The sequence below is a fragment of the Benincasa hispida genome, chromosome 11 (assembly GCF_009727055.1).
Source record: "Benincasa hispida cultivar B227 chromosome 11, ASM972705v1, whole genome shotgun sequence".
Lineage (NCBI taxonomy): Eukaryota > Viridiplantae > Streptophyta > Magnoliopsida > Cucurbitales > Cucurbitaceae > Benincasa > Benincasa hispida.
This window is the reverse complement of record NC_052359.1, coordinates 73,248,652-73,271,097: the sequence shown is the minus strand read 5'-3', so window position 1 is coordinate 73,271,097 and position 22,446 is coordinate 73,248,652. Positions and strand designations below refer to the sequence as shown.

The window sequence follows — 22,446 nt, the reverse complement described above, 5'->3', positions numbered from 1 at the left end:
TGAAGTAGTGGACAAGACTAGCATCCCTACTTGGACCAAATTTTGTTCTCTTTCTTAAAGCTTGGATTTGGTGACATTCAATTATTATATCCCATTAAATCAAAGTGTTTGAGACTACATTTGATAATAGGGCCTTTAAAGTGATGTTACTTCTCATCTTTTTCATCCTCCAATGAAATTTTCAAATCTTTCATCACCATAAACTTTTAATAAATAAATAAATCTTCCAATCACCATTTTTTTTAGAAATAATTTTTTTTTTTCTTTTTGATAAATTTGATTAATCTTCATCATATCCGTATATAAAATATTGGAAATGTAACTTAAATCAATAATTTTGCGGTAAGGTAATGTAAATATAACCTAAGACTCAATTTGTTAATAAATATATTATTGACCAAAAGATTAATAAATATATTATTGACCAAAAGATCAGAGATTTGAACCCTTTTCATTGTAAAGGTTGTTGAATTTTAAAATCCCTTTTTAAAATCTTTATATAAAATCTTATGAATAGAGTCTTCTTTTTTTAATTTAAGCACTAATCTATTATAATCTTCATAGCGGAATTACTAATATTGATTATGACTTTAGTAAAGTAATCAAATGGATTATGGATTTTTTAGAATTAATTTATTATATAACTTTCAATTTTACATTTGGTATATTCGTAGACTTTTAAGGAGGTTTTTTTCAAATATAGGAAAATAACCCAAAATATTTATAATTAACAGCAAAATATCACAAAATATCACAGTCTATTTGTGATAGATCATGATAGACAACGATAGACTACTATGTTTATCATGACACAGATAGACAAAAATAGTAGTCTATCGCGACCTATCAAAAATAGACTGTGATATTTTATTATTAATTTTAAATATTTTTAGCTTGCCATTTAAAATAATTTCTCTTTTAAGAAAATCAAATTTAAGAATTGAATTTATAGTTTAAAGCATATATTTTGGTTTGATTTCAAATTTTAATTTCGAAACATTAAAAATTGAGGAAATAAACTAAATCTTGCCTTGATTCGTTATATTATTACTTTTTTCTTTTAATTCAATAACTTTTGAGGTGAAAATATTTAAATCTTTTAACTCTTCGATGGATGATATACGTTTTAACCAATTAAATTTATATCTAAAGTAGACATTACATTGGATTTTTATAGTTTACTACACCATAATACATGCAATTCACGTGGTATTTATAATTCTATTTCAGTACACAAAAAAAAAGTATAAAAATATTCTAATTAATGAAATAGTTTTTTACATTATTTAACTTGAATAGTTGTAACTATTCGAAGAGCAAGATAAAATATGAATTTATGAAAATTTAAAGGGCAAATGACGGGAATGTATGTTTAAACATATGTCCACATTAGATTCTAATGTTTCATATCTATGGTCTAAATTGCATTCATATATGAAAGAATACACTACCTCATTATATAACCACTTTGAACCGAATAGTTGTAATGAGGCAAAGAACATGATTGTTTGTTTAAATCGTGATGTTTCATATGTATGATCTAGATCACATGAACATAAGAAAAGATATACTAATTCGTCATGTAACCACTCAATCTCATTAATTATAGGGAAAAGAACATGACGGTTCATTCAAATCTATCTTTATTATTAGATCATAATGATTCATTTTTATGGTCTAGATTGCATTCATACACGAAAAAAATTAATCACTTGGTGTGTAAGCACCTCAACCTGAATAGTTGTAACAAATGATAAAATAGAAATTATCAAAAGATGTAACGGTAAAATGGGGATGTAAAGATTCTCTCCCTTAAAATCTGATGATATAGATATCAATATTTATTTACTAGATAAAATAAGCAATTGATTTATAAACTAAAGTCTTTAATTCTACTCTTGGATTTTGTGGCCCTCTAAAAATATAATTATATAGATATCAATCTAAAAATATTCTAGAGGGTATATGCATTTAATAAGCTTAATTAATTGTCCTTTTAAGTGTGTAGTAGACACATCATCAAGCCTATTAAATAGGTACTCTCTTATTTTAATTTCCATCGTAGAAGAAATGTGTGGTTTTCTAGCTAGCAAGCAATGTTCTTTTAGCTCAAGCACATAGAACTTGTGTTCTACCAACTTTTTCAAATTTTTAATCAACATATAATGATATTAAAAAAAAAAAAAAAAAAAAGTAAACAAGAATGCTTAAAATAGTTTTTAGTGAACAAATAAATTAACAAAATTGGTGTTTTTTTATTTTTTATTTTTTGAGAGGACAAAATATGTGTGGTTTAAGTTACACTTTTGTTAAAGAATTTATAAAATGTAAAGAAAAATCACAAAACTTGAAATTATACAATATTTTGAGATTTATAATTTTTAAAGATGTAAGAATTAAAATAGAATATATACGCATAAAAATTCAAAAATCATGCTAGGATTTAAACTTATACTAAAATCATCGATAATATTCTTAAGATTTTCCTTCTAAATTTGAGGGAACCATTTAAGTCACTATATATATATATATAAAGCCTATTTTTACATACGCCAAAAAAACAAAATTTTAAAATTATTGGATAAGTCATGGAAAACAAAAATTAATTATAATCAGTCCTAAAACTTCTAGAAAAATATATATTTGTGTTTGTTTCTTCTTTTAATTAATTATGTTGTATCTATGAATTTAAATTTTAATATAAGTAATAAATATTTTAATTTATTTAAAAAGTATAGAATATTTATTTATTAATTTAAGTATTTTTATAATTTTTTTAAAATATTTATCGACGTCAAATATTGTCGATTTTTCTATAAAATTGAGATGCTGACATTTTTATCAACATCGATATTTTAAACTAAACTCTTTGTACCATCAATGGCCTACATGAAGCCAAAATCAAATTGAAGGTAACCAAAACATTAATGTTTGCTACCTTTTTGTCATTATTTTCTTGGCTCAAAGTCAAGTCCTCTTCTCCCATCTTCAATTGCATAAAAACTTGAAAGATCATAAGCCAATTCCAAAATTCCAACTAATATGTACTTGTGTTTTATGCCAGTGGTTGCATCTTCTAAAGACAATACAAACCACCAAATTGTCACAAACTTATCCAATTATATAATTATCATGTAATTATAGTGTTACCAAAAAATGTGGGGAAAAAATTAAAGTTTGTTTTTGATAAGATGGATTATCATCCCATTTATTTTTTTATTTGATGTGCGGAGATTCAAATTTGAAAGTTCACTTTTCTTTATATAGGGTAAAATCAAATAGGTCATAAGGTCGAATAATTAAGGAGAGTTAGTCCCCGTGATCTATTAGTGAACTATCTCTCCAGGGATTGTGAAAGATGCTCCACTAGCAAGATTTTTGTTATTGTTCCGACCTATAATCCCAAAAAATGGACCCGCGCGAATCGTGTCTTCGATAAATTAAAAAAATTTATTATATAGTTGATACTTAATTTATATATTAATATTTTTTTATGATATAATAGAAATGTCAATATCATCCCTCGTTGTCGGTCTCGAGCCATGGATATAATAGAGATATTAATCTGTCAATAAAAATTCAAAACCCTGATTTATGATAAATCCTTATAAAACTTGACAAATTTAAGGATAACGAGAAAATTAGTTTTTGAATCATCAATTTCTAGAATCTGAAACTATATCTTTAGTGGGATCCTTCAACATATTCATTTACTTTTTTATCTTATTATATCTTAGAGTAAAATACATTTTTAGTTCCTAAAATTTGAAATTGATGTATATTTAGTTTTAAAAATTTTAAAATAGTACACTTTAATCATATTTATTAAATGGTTCTAGATGTGGTTTTGATTATTTGCATTGATGACAAAAACTCCCCCACAATTTATGATAAAAAATAACTAGAAAAAATATATTTTATATCCAAATAAACAAATGTGAAGGTATAATAATACCACCAACAAAGCAATAATGCTTTCTTTTTTCTTCTAGAATTATTCATATTAATTGAATTAATAACCTTTCTGTAACTTCAATAACTAAACAATCTTTATTCTACTTTATAATTAAAAGACACCACATCTTTATACTTTTCTATATATATAAAACGTGTCAAAATAAATATAGTATATATATAATTTACTAATCCATATTCAATTGATATATATAACACGTTATATATATATAATCATTAGTATATTGAGTACTAAAAAATTAAAACATCAATTATCTTCGAAATATTGATGTGATTAGTATTCCCAAATATAAATCATAATTACAAAAAAGAAAGTAAAAAAAAAAAAAAAATTGTTTTAATATTAATTTTTGTGTATGTATGTGGGTGGTGGAGATATATGATTTATTTATATCTTGATAACATTCTCACTTTAACTAGTGTTTTTATTGTTGTGGGAAAAAAAAAACATAAATAGAATTGACTAATTACAAATATCAAATTAGGTTAACTCATGTTCATTACTATTCATTTAGAGCCTTCTTTTGTTTTTTCTTCCTCTTTTTTCTAACAAATTATGAGATGACCCTCCATGCCAATCATTATGTATAATTCGCTACACAAAATAAAATTTAAAAGGTATGAACTATGTGCATTAATTAAGAAAATAAATATCAGAAACATCGAAAAACACATAATGGTTAATCATTAACTTGAGTATAATTTAACTTGACAAAACAAAAAGTTCAGAAATTTTTATTTTCACCTAAATTGTTTGCTGATTTATATCATATTTTGTATCAAGTTCTTTAACTCTCATGTATTTAGATTTTTAAACTTTACATTAAAAAGGTCATTTTATTTTGATAAAATTGTCAAAAGTACTTTAAACTATGGATTGGTTTCAATTATATTCCTGGATTTTGAAAATTTTCATTTTAACTCTTGAAGTTTAAAGTTTATTTCAAAACAACATTTGAAGCTTTTGTCATTAAATTCATAGATGAAAAAGTTTGTGTCTACTTTTATGAAAAGATCTAATCATATATATGGAGAAAAAAAACACGTGGTATTTTTTAACCATACATGTTTTCATCTTCCTTTCAAACGCTCCCAATTTTAATTGTTCTAGTTTATGATTCTTTTCTTAACTCTTATCTCCAAATTTACTTTTCATGTGTGTTTAGATTATTTGTTTACAAACAGACACAAACTTTTTCATCCATGAATTTAAAAACAAAAGTCACAAAGGTTGTTTTAAAACAAATTTTGAATTTTAAGAATTAAAATGAAACTTTTCAAAGTTTAAGATACGTGTATTTTTACATGTATTCATTCAAAATATTTCGTGAACTAATTGTAGGGAGGAAAATAACTACTAAAATTAAATAGTTTTTGAAGTTCAGTGACTAAGACAAAATGAAAGTTAAAAGGAGTCAAAATGGATGAAACTTTTAAGGAGAATATTAAAATAGTTTTTACACAAATGTTAGGAACTTTTAAACATAATGAAAGTTAATTGGGATTCAAAAATAAGATTAACATTAAAATCAACAATGTGAAAGTATACAATTATGATATATTTGACATTGTAGGCTAATAGAACCAACAACTATTCCAACACAAATAGGTGTGTGGATTATATGAAGTGTTTCTTAGGCCAAATTTATTGTGGGCAAAGAACATGGTTGGTTCTATAAGCAACCAAAAAAGTCTAGTTGGCCTTTGGCTTCCCCTTTTCTTCATTTTCTTCATTTTCTTTGAGGATAGGGATGTGACACCAAGGACCAAGATATGGAATTGCAATTATTCAATTTCTTTGTGAAGCCATGATTTTATAGAGAGCAACATGTGATATATGAGCATATCTGGCTTATAGGGAACATTGGGAATATTTTTTTATATTTTATTTTTGTTGTCTAAAAATTTTGTGATAAATATTTGTTTTAGTTATTATTATTTCGAATGAAAAAAAAAAATAGACCAATTGTTTAACTATGTCCAATTTGATAAATTCGTTTATGAGACGTTTGGAGGTATATATATGACTCTCTCAACAATCTCTCTACTAGACTCATCATGAAATCTTTCACCTATTACGCATTACGACATCTTTAGACATACTTAGCTTTCAAGATCGAATGTGAGATTTAGGATCTTTGACATCTAGTCCTTGTCTTCAAACACTACCTAATTTTTCTTTCGATAGCTTGCATGTTATTTGAGGTAAGCTCTCATATATTCTCGACAAAGCTCTAAAAGTTTCCTCTCAACCTAGAGATGAGAGAGAACCAATGATGGGCCAAAGAACACATTGGAAGAGCAAGCATACCTTATACAAAAATAAAACAAAATTAGTCATAGTTTTTAGAGGATTTCAACGTTAGTTGCCTATCAATTGCTTCTCTAACCTTGTCAAATTCTATTCATCAAAATAAGGTAAAGTAAGGCTTTCTATACACAAATAATAGTTTTTAAAAATGATCTTTTGAACCTTGGAGAATAATCATCATTGGGATCTCAAAACTTTCAAACTAATGGTTGTCTCAGGACTATAACACCCTCCAAACCAATTGCCCACCTCAATCAATCAACTTCAATACATGCACATTTAAGTGCATTAAAGATTATTCAAAATCTATGGTATGTTCAAGAACAATCAATAAATTAATTGTGTTTATTAAAGTTAAAAATTAGAAGTACGTATCTTAAAAAATTTAACAAAAATATATTATGAAAATGGACATAAGTCAATTGATAGATAGATGTATTAATGACGTGGGTCCAAATCCCCTCACCATTGTACTAAAAAAAATGAACAAAAATATATTGCTTTTTAAATATATATATACATATCCTCAAAGTTTCAAAACTATGATGGATTAAACCCTAACTTAATTGATAAAATCCTGATTTTCCTTCTTATTTCTGATAAACTACATACAAGATCACATTTATTTCAAATCTATCATTCCAAACAAAATTAAATACTTAGAAATCATTTTGATTTCATCAAATAACATCATTTAAAATTACTTCCTACTAGTACTACTTTCTTGATACCGAAATAAGGCCCAATCTTTCCTTTCTTTCCTTTAGCTTATTAACATCATTATGATACAAACCTGATTTCTCAACTGCCATTGAGACTTCCCAATTGTGAAACAGAGCCACATACATAGAGGAAACATAGCCATCCATTTTCAATTAGATATTCAAGAAAAACAACAATAGTCACCAAACTTATATCAATTACCATATTCAATAGGATGTTAGACACCGCAAGGCATGTGTAACAGTTCATAAAGTTTTCAAATAGGTAAATGATAACATAGGCTTATTAGTTATATATTTCGACGTTAATAAAAGTCTCTATCTTAACCTGGGGGCCAATTCATTTGTCGTCCCCCCAAAAGGTGAACATGAAGATGATAAACCGATTGACCTGCAAGAAAAAAGCAGAATCAAATGGCTTGATTATTTAAATAATAATAGAAGATATTTGTTATTGAGGGTAAGATGGAGATTAGAGTACTAACATCCACTTGGTCCATCGTTAATTACGACCCTAAAGCCATCGTCTAACCCTTCTTGTTTGGCAATGAGCTTGGCAGTGTAAAGAAGGTGGCCGAGAATCTCCGTGTGCCTCTCCTCAGCCTACAAAAAGCACATGAAATATACAATGGATATACAAATGAAGTAACAATTTCCCTTTTCTTATGGTTACTTAAGGTAGCCAAATTATGTGCAATGGTATTTCATGTTCAGTTCAATGGTGTGAAATGGTATTAAATGAAAGGAGATATACAAATGGGCAATACAAAAAAATCGGCCCAAACCACGGGAAGCCAAGGCAAGAGCAAAAGAAAGACAAGGGCTTCATCTTTCGTCGAAGACTAAGAAACAAAGATAAATACACATCTCTTTGGCTAAAGACACCCAAAGAAGGGTGTTGTGCCGTAAACCAAACTTTCTATCGAGATATCTCCACCTCCTAAAGGCCCTCCCATTTTCCTCAAGCTAGATGTTCTAACTTTAAAAAAGTCATACAAAATGTGTGTGGGTGGTGCGTGCGCACACTCGTTTCAAATAATGTTTTCTAGCGTCAACACAACTTTGAACAGCCCATTGAAATCAGCAAGCTATTAACCAGCTTAACGCAAACACAAATCCCAACTAAACAATTCCATAATTTATAGAGACCTGGAATAGTCCAAGTGAAAGAGAGAGATACCTTTTAGGTTTCTAAAAGTACAGCTTCTTATATTCTAGAAGTCTAATCATTGCAATCCAAAGACCGCAATACACCTTTGAAGTGTTAAAAAGCCTTGTAATTGATTTTTTGTTTTTATTTTTTGAGAATTGGGTTTGTTTTCTCACCATTTCCTAAAAGTAACATTTGAATGCTTAACCAAATACCAAAAATTAAAAACATCTTTGAAAATACTTTTTTAAGTTTTCAAAACTTGGCATGGATCATGAGAAAATGGTTCGAAAGTAGATAACAAAACAAAGAAACTCATAGGTGGAAGTATTGTTTATAAGATCAATTTCCAAAAACCAAAAACCCAATGGTTATCAAAAAGAGCCTAATTAATTGAAAAATCTCTTTAACTTGTGACAAATTACTTATGCAGTATATTTATTTAGATTTTATTTCAATCAATCTCTTTTGTTTTTATTTTTTGAGAATTGAGTTTGTTTTCTCACCCTTTCCTTAAAGTAACATTTGAATTCTTAGCAAACTACCAAAAATAAAAACTTCTTTAAAACAACTTTTTTAAGTTTTAAACTTGGCATGGATTGTGAGAACATGGTTCGAAAGTAGATAATAAAACAAAGAAATTCATAGGTGGAAGTTGGTGTACGTATTCAAAATTAGAGTTTTGGTTTACTCCAAAAGTGGTATCAGAGCAGCAATATCCTCGGACAAATGGTGGGAGGAAGACACGTGCATCCGAGAGGAGGAGATGATGCTCCAGCGTTAGTTCAAGAGGTGGAAGACACCCCCACTCTCTCTCCAAGATCCACCACACAGCGCTTGTTGTTCGTGGAAAGAACCTTGGAAGGAATGCAAGAACCGTTGAACAATCTTCAAGAATCTGTGGCAATGATCATGAGAAAAATGAATGCAGGGTTGGCACCGGCCCAAGTTGAAGAGGAAGCTCCGGTTTTCAATCAAATTTGGGGAAGGAGAGGAAGAAGAGGCGTTGGAGGACCAAGAAATTTCCAGTTTCATCAAGAAAACTTTCAAGAACGGGGTCCAAGAATCCATAGACCCCTCCAAGAAGACATCCAATGGTGCAACAAAGGCATCAAGAATTCCAAGATTGGATTTCTTCAAGCGAGGGTAATTTAGAAGAAGAATATTTTGATGCAAGAAGAGGCCAAGAAGGCAAAGGTAATGCTTGGGGAGATTTTTATGACTTTCAATGGCAAGCGTGATATAGAGGCATTTCTTGAGATCAAGAACATGGAGAACTTCTTCAATTATATGAACACTCTGGAGCACGAGAAGGTACGGTTAGTAGCTTTTAAATTGAAGGGGGGTGCATCCGCTTGGTAGGATCAATTGGAGGGAAATCGTCAATGGCAAAGCAAGAGACCTATTCAAACATGGGAGAAGATGAAAAAGTTGATGAAGGAGAGGTTCTTCCTCCAAATTATGAGCAAGCCTTATACAATCAATACCAAATTGTAGACCAGGCTCTCGGTCAGTGGCTGATTTCGTGGAAAAATTCCACCGTTTGGGGGCAAGAATTAATTTGGCTGAAAATGAACAACACTTGATTGCAAGATTCATTGGAGGATTGCATATGGACATCAAAGAAAAGGTGAAACATCATAAATTCAATATGTTGGCTGATGTAATTGCTGTTGCCGAGACTATGGAGGAACTTAATGAAATGCGATCCAAGAAATTTTCAAGAAAGAACCCGTGGGAGGCATCTTCAAGCAAGAAAGTAATTTCCTCATCCAAAATCACTAATAACCCATCTTCCATGTCCTTGGCCAAAGAAAAGGAAAAGGATGGCTTGGAGGGAGTATCAGAGAAGTCTACAGAAACAACCAAGAAGAAAATCCAAAAACCATATAATCAGCCCTCTTTGGGTAAGTACCTTCAATGTGGCCAGGCTGGTCACTTATCCAATGAGTGCCCACATGGTAGCTTACATGGAAGGAGATGAAGAAACCCTGACTGAACATAGTAAAGAAGAAGAAACTGAGCTCATTGAACCGAATGATAGAGATAGGGTATCTTGTGTTCTCCAAAGGATGTCAATCACTCCCAAAGGAGACTCAAACCCTCAAAGACATTGCCTCTTCAAAACACGATGTACAATTAATGGTAAAGTGTGCAATGTCATTATTGACACTGGAAGTAACGAAAATTTTGTCTCCAAGAAGTTGGTGGCACCTTGAATCTTAAGGTGGAAGCTCATCCAAACCCCTACAAAATTGGTTGGGTGAAAAAAAGTGGTGAAGCACAAGTAAGTGAAATCTGTACTCTCTCTCTTTCAATTGGCAGTAGTTATAAAGACCAAATAGTATGTGACGTCCTTGAAATGGATGTTTGTCACATACTTTTGGGAAGACCATGGCAATATGATACTCGAGCTTTGCATAAGGGGAGAGAAAATACTTATGAATTCCTTTGAATGGGCAAGAAAGTAGTTCTACTTCCATTGAGCAAGAAGAATAATGAGGGAGTTAAACAGAAGAAAGAAGACAGAAGCTACTTTTTTACCACAATCAATGGTAGAAGCTTGATGAAGGAAAGAGAGGCTGATGTCTTAGGACTTGTAGTTGCTGAAAAGTCCAAAGACACTCAAAATGGTGAAATCCCTCTAGAAATACAAAAACTTTTTTATGAATTTCCTCAATTGAAAGATGAACTCGAGGAACTACCACCCTTGAGGAACATCCAACACCATATTGATTTAATTCCAGGAGCAACATTACCACACCTCCCTCATTATCGAATGAGCCCAAAGGAATACGAAATTTTACATCAACATATTGAAGAGCTCCTAAAGAAAGGCCACACCAAACCAAGTTTCAGCCCATGTGCAGTGCTCGCTCTTCTTACTTCAAATAAAGATGGAAGTTGGAGAATGTGTGTAGACAGTCAAGCAATCAACCGAATCACAGTGAAATGCCGTTTTTCAATTCCAAGAATAAGTGATTTTTTCAAAAGTTGATTTGAAGAGTGGCTATCATCAAATAAGAATAAGGTCAAGCGATGAATGGAAGACCACGTTCAAGACCAATGAAGGACTTTTTGAATACCTTGTTATGTCATTCAGTCTTTCAAATGCCCCTAGCACATTCATGAGACTCATGAACCAAGTATTACAATACCCTTTTCTTAAGAAATTCATTGTCGTATACTTTAACAATATCTTGGTTTATAGGATTTCCCAATAAAGTGGTTCACGACCAAAACAATGGGATTTGTCCCTTGCTCAAGCAGAGTTTGCTTTCAATAATATGAAGAATAGATCAACGGGAAGATGTCCCTTCGAACTAGTATATGCTCAACCTCCTAGACTCACATTTGATCTTGCCAATTTACCTTCTTCTGTGGATATTAGACTTGAAGCTGAAAGTATGATTGAAAGAATAGAAGAATTGCACAAAGAAGTTCATGACCATTCAGAGAAGACCACACAATCTTACAAGGAAACTAAAGACAAATCAAGAAGAGAAGTCAATTTTAAAGAAGGAGACCTTGTCATGATCCACCTACGTAAGACAAGGTTCCCAACTGGAACTTACAACAAAGCTGAAAAATGGACAATGGGGCCTTTTAAAATCCTACAAAGATATGGTTCGAATGCTTATCACATTGAGCTACCGATTGACCTTCACATCAATCCAGTATTCAATGCAGCAGATTTAAAACCCTACTTTGCCCCTGATGAATTCCAATTAGATTCTTAATAAGCCTCAAGGTTGAGTCAGAATTTTAGGGGGGTTGAGAATATGGTGTACTGAGAATAAATGTAAGGGAGTTGGAATAAAAATTAGTTAGTGAATAGTTAGTTACTAGTTAGTTAGCTGTTATTCGGCCTTACTTGTAATCATTTTTCCTATAAATAAAACATCTCTCTCCCTCATTTGAGAAAGAATTGATAGTAATTCAAAATTAGAGTTTTGGTTTACACCAGAACTAGTGTTTATAAGCTCAATTTTAAAAAACCAAATACCAAATGGTTATCAAAAGGAGCCTAAATAATTGAAAAATCTCTTAAGCTCGTGACAAATTACTTGTGCAGTGTATTTATTTAGATTTTATTTCAATCAATCTCTTTTGTAGTTTAACCCACAACAGGCAAAATATTGTGAGTTACTAAATTCAATTGATGTGTGCATGTACTAAACAATTAAATAATACATAAAATACTAACATTTTCATAATTACAGTTACAAATTTGAATACATGACTTGATGAACGACTCAAACTAACTTGCTTTTGGTTGAATAACTTGAATTGGGAGTCTGAGACCATCATCTAACTACAATCATTTGAATGGGGCAAATATGCCACCCAAACAATTGAGTAGAACTGGAAAAGTCACTAAACTAAATCCAAACCAAATAGCAAACACTCCTACTAGAGATTTTCTTGCCATGGTTAGAGTACTTAACTGCCACTCAAATTCTTCTCTTCATTCTAAAGATAAATCTAATTTCTCAAACATTATTTCAAATATGTAGTGGATAAGTCATAATATGAGATCAAAATAAATTCAAAAAGGAACTGCCAGAAGAACTAAGTCAATGGACACTTAAAAGCAGAGAGTAAAAGACCCAGTAAAGTAGTACCTTAGATAATCCAGATAACCCATCCTTAACTTTTGGAATGATTAGAATATGTGTAGGAGCTTGTGGTGCTATGTCCCTAAAAGCAAGGACCTGCCATTATAATGAAATTGAAACATAAATTAATTGAAATCACAATGACGGAACATAACTTTAATTCCAAGTATTCATCTCATGACAACATCCAAGCAAGATGTATAAAACAAAATGAGTGGTTTAGGATAATAATTTAAAGGAACCTTGTCATCCTCAAAGACCACCTTAGATGGAATTTCCTTATTAATGATTTTGTCAAATCTGCAAAAGTAACAAACCAAAAACATTAGTTGCAACTTGAAATGCGTTTTTGTGAAATGTAATGATTTTTTTCCCTCAACTAGATAACAGTTACATGGTCTTCTCAAAGGAGAGTACAGAACTAACTCCAAAAGGAAAGAAATAAAAATAAATATTGCTAGCAACTTCCCTAATATGCAACAACGTCAACTAATTCTTATAAGGAAAAGTTCAAACTTTTACCACCTTGCTTCGCTCGGTACGTCAAAACCTACGCCTTTCAATTTCATCAAACCCAAACTTGAATAAATTGTGCAATTAATGCCTCATCAAAACTAAATATAAAATTTAATCATGAACTTCAAGTAACAAAATAACTCTCGTGAAATTATGCAATTAATAACTCTAATGAAACTTAAGTAACAAAATATTCAATATCAAACCACAAAAATACCAATATTGAACAATGAAAATACCAAACTAAGCAGCAAAGTTAAGTCGGTAAAATAGTGCTACGTTTCAATGATAAAATGTTAAAATTAAGCCAGAAAGAATCCCGTCATGACCAGAATAATCAATTCCAACAAAAATAGTAATTTCCAGCGAACAAAAGTACTCTAACCAAGCCACAAATCTCCAAAACACACACACACACATACATATATAGATACCTTAAAAATTGAGGGTTTAAAATTTGAATTGTCAAGGTATAATTTGAATTTTTCCCTGTCAATAATAAACACAAGACAAACAATATAAAGAAGTCCAGTACTCAACCTCATGCACATTTGAAGATTCTTGCATGGATAGATAGACGATCCAATGTCAAATTGGTTTTTGCATAGTCCCTCAAATAATACATTAGAAATTTGTCCTGTCGTAGGAAACCTACATATGATTCATGTATCAAGCTTCTCCTTAATGAAGTGTTTGTCCAAAGTCCACTTCAAGGTTTTTTGTCCTCGTGAACTACGAACATTGCAATATTTTTGTGTTCATCATAGAAGATCCATATAGGAGCCAACTAGGAACACTTTACCTCTTCACAAATTTCATCTCCACTCACAAGTTCCAAAAGAAAATCCCAAAATTATACTTCGCTATTACTCATAGTCATAGCAACTCTATTTCATTTATTGCTTTGCCAAGTGACTAGGTTCCCTCCAACAAAAACACAGTAGCCTAAACACTGTTTTTTTTTTATTAAGTCTTTGTGATTTAAACTTTCCTCCACAATGTTTTCGATGATGACTTTGTGAAAGATTCTTATGAAGGGGTTTTTTGTTCGTTATTTAATGAGGAGAATAAGGATGTATGACGTATCTTCAAACAATAGTGATAAGGTTATTCCGCTTTCTTCCATTAATGATGCAGAATTCTCCTTCACTACCTTAGCGTTTAAAGAAATTATCTTCCTTCCTTGACATGTGTGTTTGTCAGATGCGTGAAATTCCACCATTTTCCCAAAAAAAAAAAAAAAAACTAATTTTGCTTAAGAACATAGGTCTAGCAGCTCAGTAAAACCGTAGTTTTAAAGGGTCACAAAATTGCATCAGGTGAAAGCGGTCTCAGGTTCTTCTTTGGTCTCTCTAAGTTACTGTGTGGGGATTTCTTCATTACAGATTTTGACCACTTCTTCCATTTCTCACCTTCCAAGAAATCGAAAACAAATGCTGATCATTACTTTTCTTCTATATTAATTTNTAAAAAGAAAATAAACATCGCAAAGTCTTATCGACTTGCGTGTTGATGAAAAAAAATAATTAAAAAAAATAAAAAAAATATAATAATAATAAACAAATAAAAATCGAATCCTACTCACGTTAGCTCGTTAAGATTCTAGTATCAGTTCAACATCTGATTTCTGAAAAAACATCTTTAAACCTCACCGTACTCATAGAACCATTAGCCTTCTGCTTTGAGCATGCGCTACATGCACAAAACAGCCAAAAAACACACACACAAACAACTATAAGAAAAATCAACAAATTCCATTCTCTGATTACTCAATAGCCATGAAACTGATCATCAGCAAATCAAACACACAAAAAAAATCCCAATTACAGGGGGATATAAAACTTGAAAAAATAAAGAATGTTGGTTGAAGAAGCTCACATGGTGGGGGAATCGGAAGGAACGGCTGCAAGAGCCGCTTCCTGCTCGGAGGATGCCATGGAAATTGAAAGAGAGTGGGAAATGTGGGAGCTCAGAACTGAGAGTCGAGTCCTGGGTTTTATATCTTCATTGATCATCACAGCCCTAATTCTTTTGATCTTCTTCCTCGAATTCCGTGTCTCTTTACATTTCAGGTTGAAAAAACCCCTCTTGCCTTTTTTGGCAAATTAGAAGCTGCCACGTGGTCCTGTCCTTTTCATATCTATCAGAGATGATTTTTTTTTTCTTTTTTTTACATAAAAATAGATTTTTTTGTTTCTTTGTTTGGGTCCATTTTGGTATTTTTAAAAATTTCACTTTTTTATACTTTTAGCTTTGGTTATTTTTTAAAAAAATAATTTCTAAATATTTGAATCACTAACTACTAAATTTTTATAAAAAGGAATCGATGGACGAAAGGTTCAATCGATGCTCTTCTTTCATGAAATATAATCAACATATTTCGTTCTTTTTCTTTTTTTAAGAATCAGTTCGACAAAATTTTAATAGTTAACTTTGAATGATAAAACCTTTTTTTGTTCTACGTTGAAATATAATATTTATTATTCTAGATTGCTTTTTTACTAAGTTTTTTATATCAATATTGAAAGTCAATTGATACTTCTAATATATAATATAAATATTAGATTAACTATCAAAAAGAATTTATAAGAATATCTAATGGATATGAAAAATAAAAAAGGGTGCGGAAAGGAAAAAAAAAGGGTTAAGTGAGAAATTTTTGTGTTTATTTTTTTACCATTCCATCTTTTCTAAAAATTAAATTTACTTTCATATATTAAAGTATAAATTAAAATTAATATGTAAATATGGTACTCTATTTTACAAATAAATTAAACTACAAAGTTTTTTTTGAAAAAATGGGATTTTTTAAATATAGGAAAATGGGCTAAACTATTTACAAATTATAGCAAAATTTCTCAAATTCGCTAGTACCCAACTATAGCCTAGTAAAATACCATAAAGGCCCAGCCCACACGCAAAAAGCATGTCAAATCCATGTTAGTTACCCGATCCAACTCACGCGACCCATGATTTTTTCCACGACTTTTCCCTCCAACCCACGTGTGCTAAGGTTCATCTTCATTTTTATCGTTCCAATCTTCAAATTCCTCTTTATCATTGTAGTTCTTCTTCTTCTTCTTCTCCCACCGCCACTGCGATGCATCTTCTTCTTATTCACTTTTGTTGCCACTACTTCTTGCTCTTCTTCTACTACTTCTATTGTTGTCGTTGTTTCAATTTTATAAGGATTTAATAAATCAACCACTCAACTGTTCAAGGTTATAACTCTTTTCTTTTCTTCTCATCAATTTATCAGTGGTCATAATTATTAAACCTAATTTTTGTTCAGTGATCATATTTATTAAACCTAAATTTTGTGGACAGGTAGCAAAACAAAGAAAATAAAAACTGAAAAGAAGGAGACAGTAAAACCAAAGGTATATAAGATAGACAACGATATAATACCAACTATCTATCATTAATAGACAACGATAGACTATTATCTTTGTCAATCGCTGATAGTCCCAATCACATTGTTGTGTGATAAAAAAAATAGTAGTCTATTGTAGTCTATCGGTGTTAGACAACAATAGAAAAGTATTATTGTCTATTAGTGATAGACAAACATACACTACTATCCTTATCTATCACAAGCACAATGATGCTAGTATTGTTTTCTAATTATTTAACATGTGTTTACTTGTAGCTTTGTATGCTTCCATTGTTGGATTTAGTGTCTTAAATCCCGTATATATTGTAGTTTGTATTTTGAAAGAACAAATTATTTATTTAATAAAATAAGAGATATTTTATTTGACATTCGTATTGCATTAATTCAATCCAATAAATTAAGATTTAAGGTTATGTCATGTCACTTGAATAGTATGTGGTAGACATACAAATGGTTCATGTTCAAGTTATAATCTAAAATGTCGGCAGTTAATGGATAAGATTTGATGTCTTATCCTGGTAACACTACAGATATGACTAGAGACGTCCACGGAGTGGGGCAGAACCAGGGATGCCATTCTCATCCTCATCCCCGCTCCCCATTTCATTCCCCATTCCCTTGAAATTTTCCACAGGGATGGGGCGCGGGGATCGGGTTCCTCGCGGGGAATTTTTTTCATTATTTTTTTTTTTTTGTAAAAAGTCAATTAATTTAAATCACTAATGTGAGAAAATTTTAATTAAATAATTAACTTTATCTCTAAATTATTTATTATGGTTAGTTTTATATGACAATTTGAATTTAAAGATAAATTAGAATTGATTAGATTAGAATTGTGTTTTTCTTTGAATCTCGCATGATTTAGATTTGCTTTTGTGTGTTAGATTGACGCCCCTATCACGATCGCATATCTTAGCTAGTTAAATTCAGGCTCACACGTATCCTTGTAATCGTCTATGCTTTGAATTTATCCTTATAGCACTGATTAGATGAGCATGCTTAGGTGTATAAGTCAACCTTGAATCTTTGCATCGCATGTTTAATCCAGATTTAAAGAATAAATTGATTATTTGAACATTGCGTTCCTGACACTTAATCAACATAGTTGAATCATTGTTCTTAATGCATGTGTTTCTAGTTCTTTATAGCCGCTAAGGACCCAATTGCATATAGAAGCATATAGGTTAATTAGGGTACGATCTTTCTAGTCTTAATTACGAATTAGGACGCTCGATTGGTAGAGATTAGTTAATTCGCATCGATTGAGTAGTCATGCATGCATATTTCGAATACATGATATTTTGGCAGAAAACAATGATTTAATTTACATTGAATGGCTATTTGATCTGAGAATTAGATGAATCCATTACCATTCCGTATATCCCTTGCAATTTATCTTTCTTGCATGTTTTCAATATCAAAACAAAAACCCAAAACCCCATTTTTACTGTTTTTCCACGGTCAAATCTAACCCAAAAGAAATTAATTTTTCTATTCTCTATGGTTCGACCCCACACTTATCACTGTTGCTACGTTTTAGTAGTAGTATGAGTAGTCTGGTGATTTTACAAATTTTCTTTTATTTCAGTTTGGAGTTGAATTAACGACATCAATCCTCGAGTCGAACAAAAATGGTGTTGTTGCCGGGGAAGCCATTGACATTTCGTTAGTTAAATTTCTAGTTAGAGTATTTTTTTTTGCTTTTTATTTGTTTTCCTTTTTGTGTAAGTATTCTAAACATGGATAGATATCATCAACAAGGATGGGACAATCAAGTGGAGCATCTCGATAAGTGTGATGGGCTTTGATATGTTTGAAACGTGGATTTCCTAGAATCCTTATCAGTTTGGAAATCAGAGTCCATGTATCCTGTAAGGATCAAATCTTTAGAATCATACACGAGCATGTTGCAACGACCGGAATTTTCGAGATCTCTAACATGGGTCGTTACTATGGACATGCATGCATGGAATTTAAATTGACATCTTTTCATAACTTAGTAAAACCAAATAAATAACATAAAACCAATAATTTCATTAGAACAAAATACTTGAAATTCAAGTAGCAGGGTACCCTAAAAACCATAAGACAAACTAGAAAATCCTCATGAAAAGTTTGAGAATACAAATACCAAAATTTCAATTCCAACACCAAAACTAGAAACTTTAAGACATCAAATCCTAAAAACATATGTCTGATCCCAGTGGCTCGATCACGGATTCCGCTTGTCATTCACCGGCATGCTCTTACCCTTACCTGAAAAAAAAAAAACATAAGAAAAAGTGAGTATAAAAGAATACTCAGTAAGTAACCCCACTATCGGGGTCAGGCTAAGCATTTATGTCCAATAAATACAACATGAACTGAAACCCTCTACTAGTGGGCCCTAAAGATTTCTCTTACATGACTTACTCTTTTTCCCTTCCCCTAAAGTACCTCTCTTACGTACACCCCAAGTCTTCTCTATGAATGTAAGGACATGTACCTCTTTCTACACATGGTTATGCATGCACCTCTTTCTTATATATATAACCCACTGAATGTGTATCTCTTACGTACACATGGTTATGCGATTCCAGTAGTAAGATTACTTATCAAAGAATTTGGACTCAATATGAACAAATTTATCTTCTTCCTTGTCTAATACGAATCTTGAATTGAATCCCAGAGTGTTTGTTCAAGCCAAACTACAGTTGAGCTTCAGACATGAAATTCATACAACTCGATGAAACAAACTCTAACTTCACCAATCGACACCTCAATGCATAAAGAAAAAAACTTTAATCCAAATCTGAAACACAATGGGCATGAACCGATTGATGTTAAAATTAAATGAACATTAAAAAAATCAACCGTAAACAATCCAAACTGCAGAAATCTTACCCAATCGATAGATTCAGCGATGACAAAAGTGGATGATGCTTGAGCAGTGACTGAATGGAAGATATGAAGAAGAAACTGACGTGGTGGCTTTGGATGGCGTCGAACGGCTGGACTTCAGATCTGGGTGGACGAGCGGCTGGAAACTTGCGAACGGCGCGGAGACCCATGAACGAAGAGGCAGACGACTGGCGGTGGCTCGCAGACGCGCAGGTGTGGGACGACGTGATCTGCTGGCGAGGACTTGGCTGAAGGGACGGTGGCACGCGGCGTGAAGGCTCAGCTGGAGGCGAACGATTGGGCGGCGCGAGGGAGTTGGGCGGTGAGGCAAGTGAGGCTAGGGAACGAGGTGCGATTGGCGGAGGGCTGCTGGGACGGGCAGCTGGCTGTATCGACGGTGAGAGTGGCAGCGTCCGACTGGGCTGTGCGGCAGAAGGAACAGGGTGCGAAGGGGGGTGGGTTTTGGTAGGAGGGGGCGGTCACGTGGGTGAAACGAAAATGAGGGGGAGAGGTATGTAAAAAAATAATAATAAAATCAATAAAAATAGAATAAAATATTTTATTTTATTTTATTTTATTCTTTAAAACCCAAATAACTATACATACATATATGTATATATTTCTAAAATTCTTTCTTTTGTTTTTTTTTTTTTTTAACATTAACTTAAAAATTACATTAATGCGAAATTAAAAAAATCCAAAATTTTCCTTTAAACTAAATTTCAAACTAACAAAAATATCCTTAATTAATACAAAGAATGTGTTGAGTTAAGTTACAAAAAACTCGAAATGTTACATTCTCCCCTCCTTAAAGATTTTTCGTCCTCGAAAGTTCATTCTTGAAAAAACTCCGGGTATTGGGCCATCATCTCATCCTTTAGATTTCAAACTGATTCATTATACCATGTATACCAGTATTTCAAATCACGGTATGTGAAGATCTATACTTTTCCTATATTAATAACACTTCCAACTCCAAAATAAACACTAATTCGAAAACATAGGTTAAAGGATTTAGCATAATCGTAGCTACTGGCACTCACCACCATGTACCCTCAGTGCATCCGCTATTAATCATGTTGACAAATAAGCTCTTTATGTCTTGGTTTACACTCTCTATTGTACTTATATCTATTACTATTTTGGCCAGCTTTAGTTTTGACCTTTCTCATGTAGAACTTGTCTTCACAAAAGAGTTAAGCTACTCTCCTTATAGAAACAGTCTGAACTAATGTGGTTCTCAACCACCCAATCTATGACTAAATAACTTTAAACTTTACATATTCAAAACTACCAAGGTTACAACTATGCTTCATTACGCCAACAAATCTAACATGCCCTCTTCTTTTCACGTGCCAAAACAATAACTTTGTATAGGAAAAATGGAGCAAACATGGTCTTTCATACTATCTTAACATCCTTTAAAACTGAAGGTGCAAGAGAATGCAAGAAAACATAGACTCAGACAACCCTAGGGTGTTAGGACCTAAAATGAGAAATGTACCTTTCACCATAGCGTCTGACCTCTCTGTCTCATGTCAAGTTATGGCATTGTTCCTATTCCATTGTTGTTGTTTGCTTGAACCCACCTGGTCTTGACCCGAAGGTTGGTTCCTACCATTTGTAGTGCTCCTACAAGGGCACCCATATGCCATATGCCCTTCCTGTTCACAACGATAACACACCCCTGCTCCAGCTAAGCAACGACCCTAGTGACACTTTCCGCATGAGTTACAGATTGACTTTTCCTCTTTAATAGTTACAAGTTTCCTTTGCTGAGACTCAGAAGCCTTCTGGTCTGCTTTTCTTTTCTGCCCCGTAGAGGCCCTAATTCCGAACAACTTGTTGTACTCTTCTCCCTCCTGGGAGTCAATATCAATCCTCACGGTGGTCCGCAGTACTGTAGCATAGGTTTTAAGGTCAAGAGCATGAACCATACCTCGTAATCCGCTTCTCAAGCCTTGAACGAAGCTTTCTGTCCTCGTTGCCTTGGTGGCTACCAGCTCAAGGAAAAAGTGGGACAATTTATCAAATTCCTGCTCATATTCCTCTACTGACATAACTCTCTGTTTCAAATTCAAGAACTCTGCCTGCTTGTTGTATATGGTGTTGACTGAAAAATATTTTTCGTAAAAACACTCCTTAAACTGCTCCCAGGTTGCAAGTCCCCCTCTAGTATCAATCATTTTCTCCGCTGAACGCCACCAAATTTATGCATTGCCAGTCAGCATAAAAATTGCACACGGGAGTTTGTGCTCTTTCAGACACCTCATAAAACAGAAAATCATCTCGATCGAGGACAACCATATCTCTGCTTTCGTGGGATCCTTCAATGATCCATCAAAGGGGTGAGGGTCAAACTTCCTGAAATCCCTTAAGTATTTAGCTTTAAGGGACAAGTTCTGCATGTTCTGATTCTGTGGTTGGGTCAGTTGCACCTATGTCGGTGGTATCGGTTCCTACTGAGTCTGATTTTGAGTTGTCTTCTGCCATTGTGATGCGGATCAATTCTTGTATCCTCTCCATCAGGGATGATATAACAGCTTCCCCAATCCTTGATTCCATCGCCTTCTCGTCAACTTAAGCCACATGTGGGTTTGGAGCTATCGGGGCGTTCTGACTTCCATCAGCTCTCTCTCTCTTTGCAACCCCTGCGGGGAAGAGTCCCGGACCCATGGGTGCTATACTTGGGAATCTTGAACCCCTCCTTTAACTGTCCTCTTTGCGTTGAACTTAGGTGCCATGTCTTACTAGGAACCCACAGATCGGCTTTATTGGTTCCCTTATCAAGAAAACATGTTTACTAAGGCATTATATTAACTAATCTCATGCATTACATACTGAAAATCCTTACTAGTAAGACATACCTGGCGATGACA

General features: G+C 32.6%; 2 protein-coding genes across 2 annotated transcripts; both read right to left on the bottom strand.

Annotated features, from left to right (window-relative positions):
- Positions 1–7,133: 7,133 nt before the first annotated feature.
- LOC120091251 (14 kDa zinc-binding protein) lies at positions 7,134–15,350 on the bottom strand. The gene is made up of 5 exons (XM_039049198.1): positions 15,172–15,350; positions 13,020–13,077; positions 12,784–12,873; positions 7,494–7,611; positions 7,134–7,399 (listed from the first exon to the last, which is right to left on the bottom strand). Exons 1-5 carry the CDS (start codon positions 15,306–15,308, stop codon positions 7,332–7,334), a joined length of 471 nt encoding a protein of 156 aa, XP_038905126.1. The 5' UTR covers positions 15,309–15,350; the 3' UTR covers positions 7,134–7,331.
- A 5,926-nt stretch (positions 15,351–21,276) lies between these two features.
- Positions 21,277–21,753, bottom strand: LOC120090847. The gene has a single exon (XM_039048550.1). It carries the CDS (start codon positions 21,751–21,753, stop codon positions 21,277–21,279), a length of 477 nt encoding a protein of 158 aa, XP_038904478.1.
- Between the last annotated feature and the right edge of the window lie 693 nt (positions 21,754–22,446).

Bases quoted from the DNA above. Each gene is read 5' to 3' on its own strand.
- LOC120091251 (XM_039049198.1), bottom strand. From the start codon at position 15,308: ATGATCAATGAAGATATAAAACCCAGGACTCGACTCTCAGTTCTGAGC. The intron at 7,612-12,783 runs GTACTACTTTAC...TGCTTTTTGTAG, and splicing joins GGTTATCTGGATTATCTAAG to GCTGAGGAGAGGCACACGGA. The intron at 7,400-7,493 runs GTTAGTACTCTA...TTTTTCTTGCAG, and splicing joins TAACGATGGACCAAGTGGAT to GTCAATCGGTTTATCATCTT.
- LOC120090847 (XM_039048550.1), bottom strand. From the start codon at position 21,753: ATGATTGATACTAGAGGGGGACTTGCAACCTGGGAGCAGTTTAAGGAG.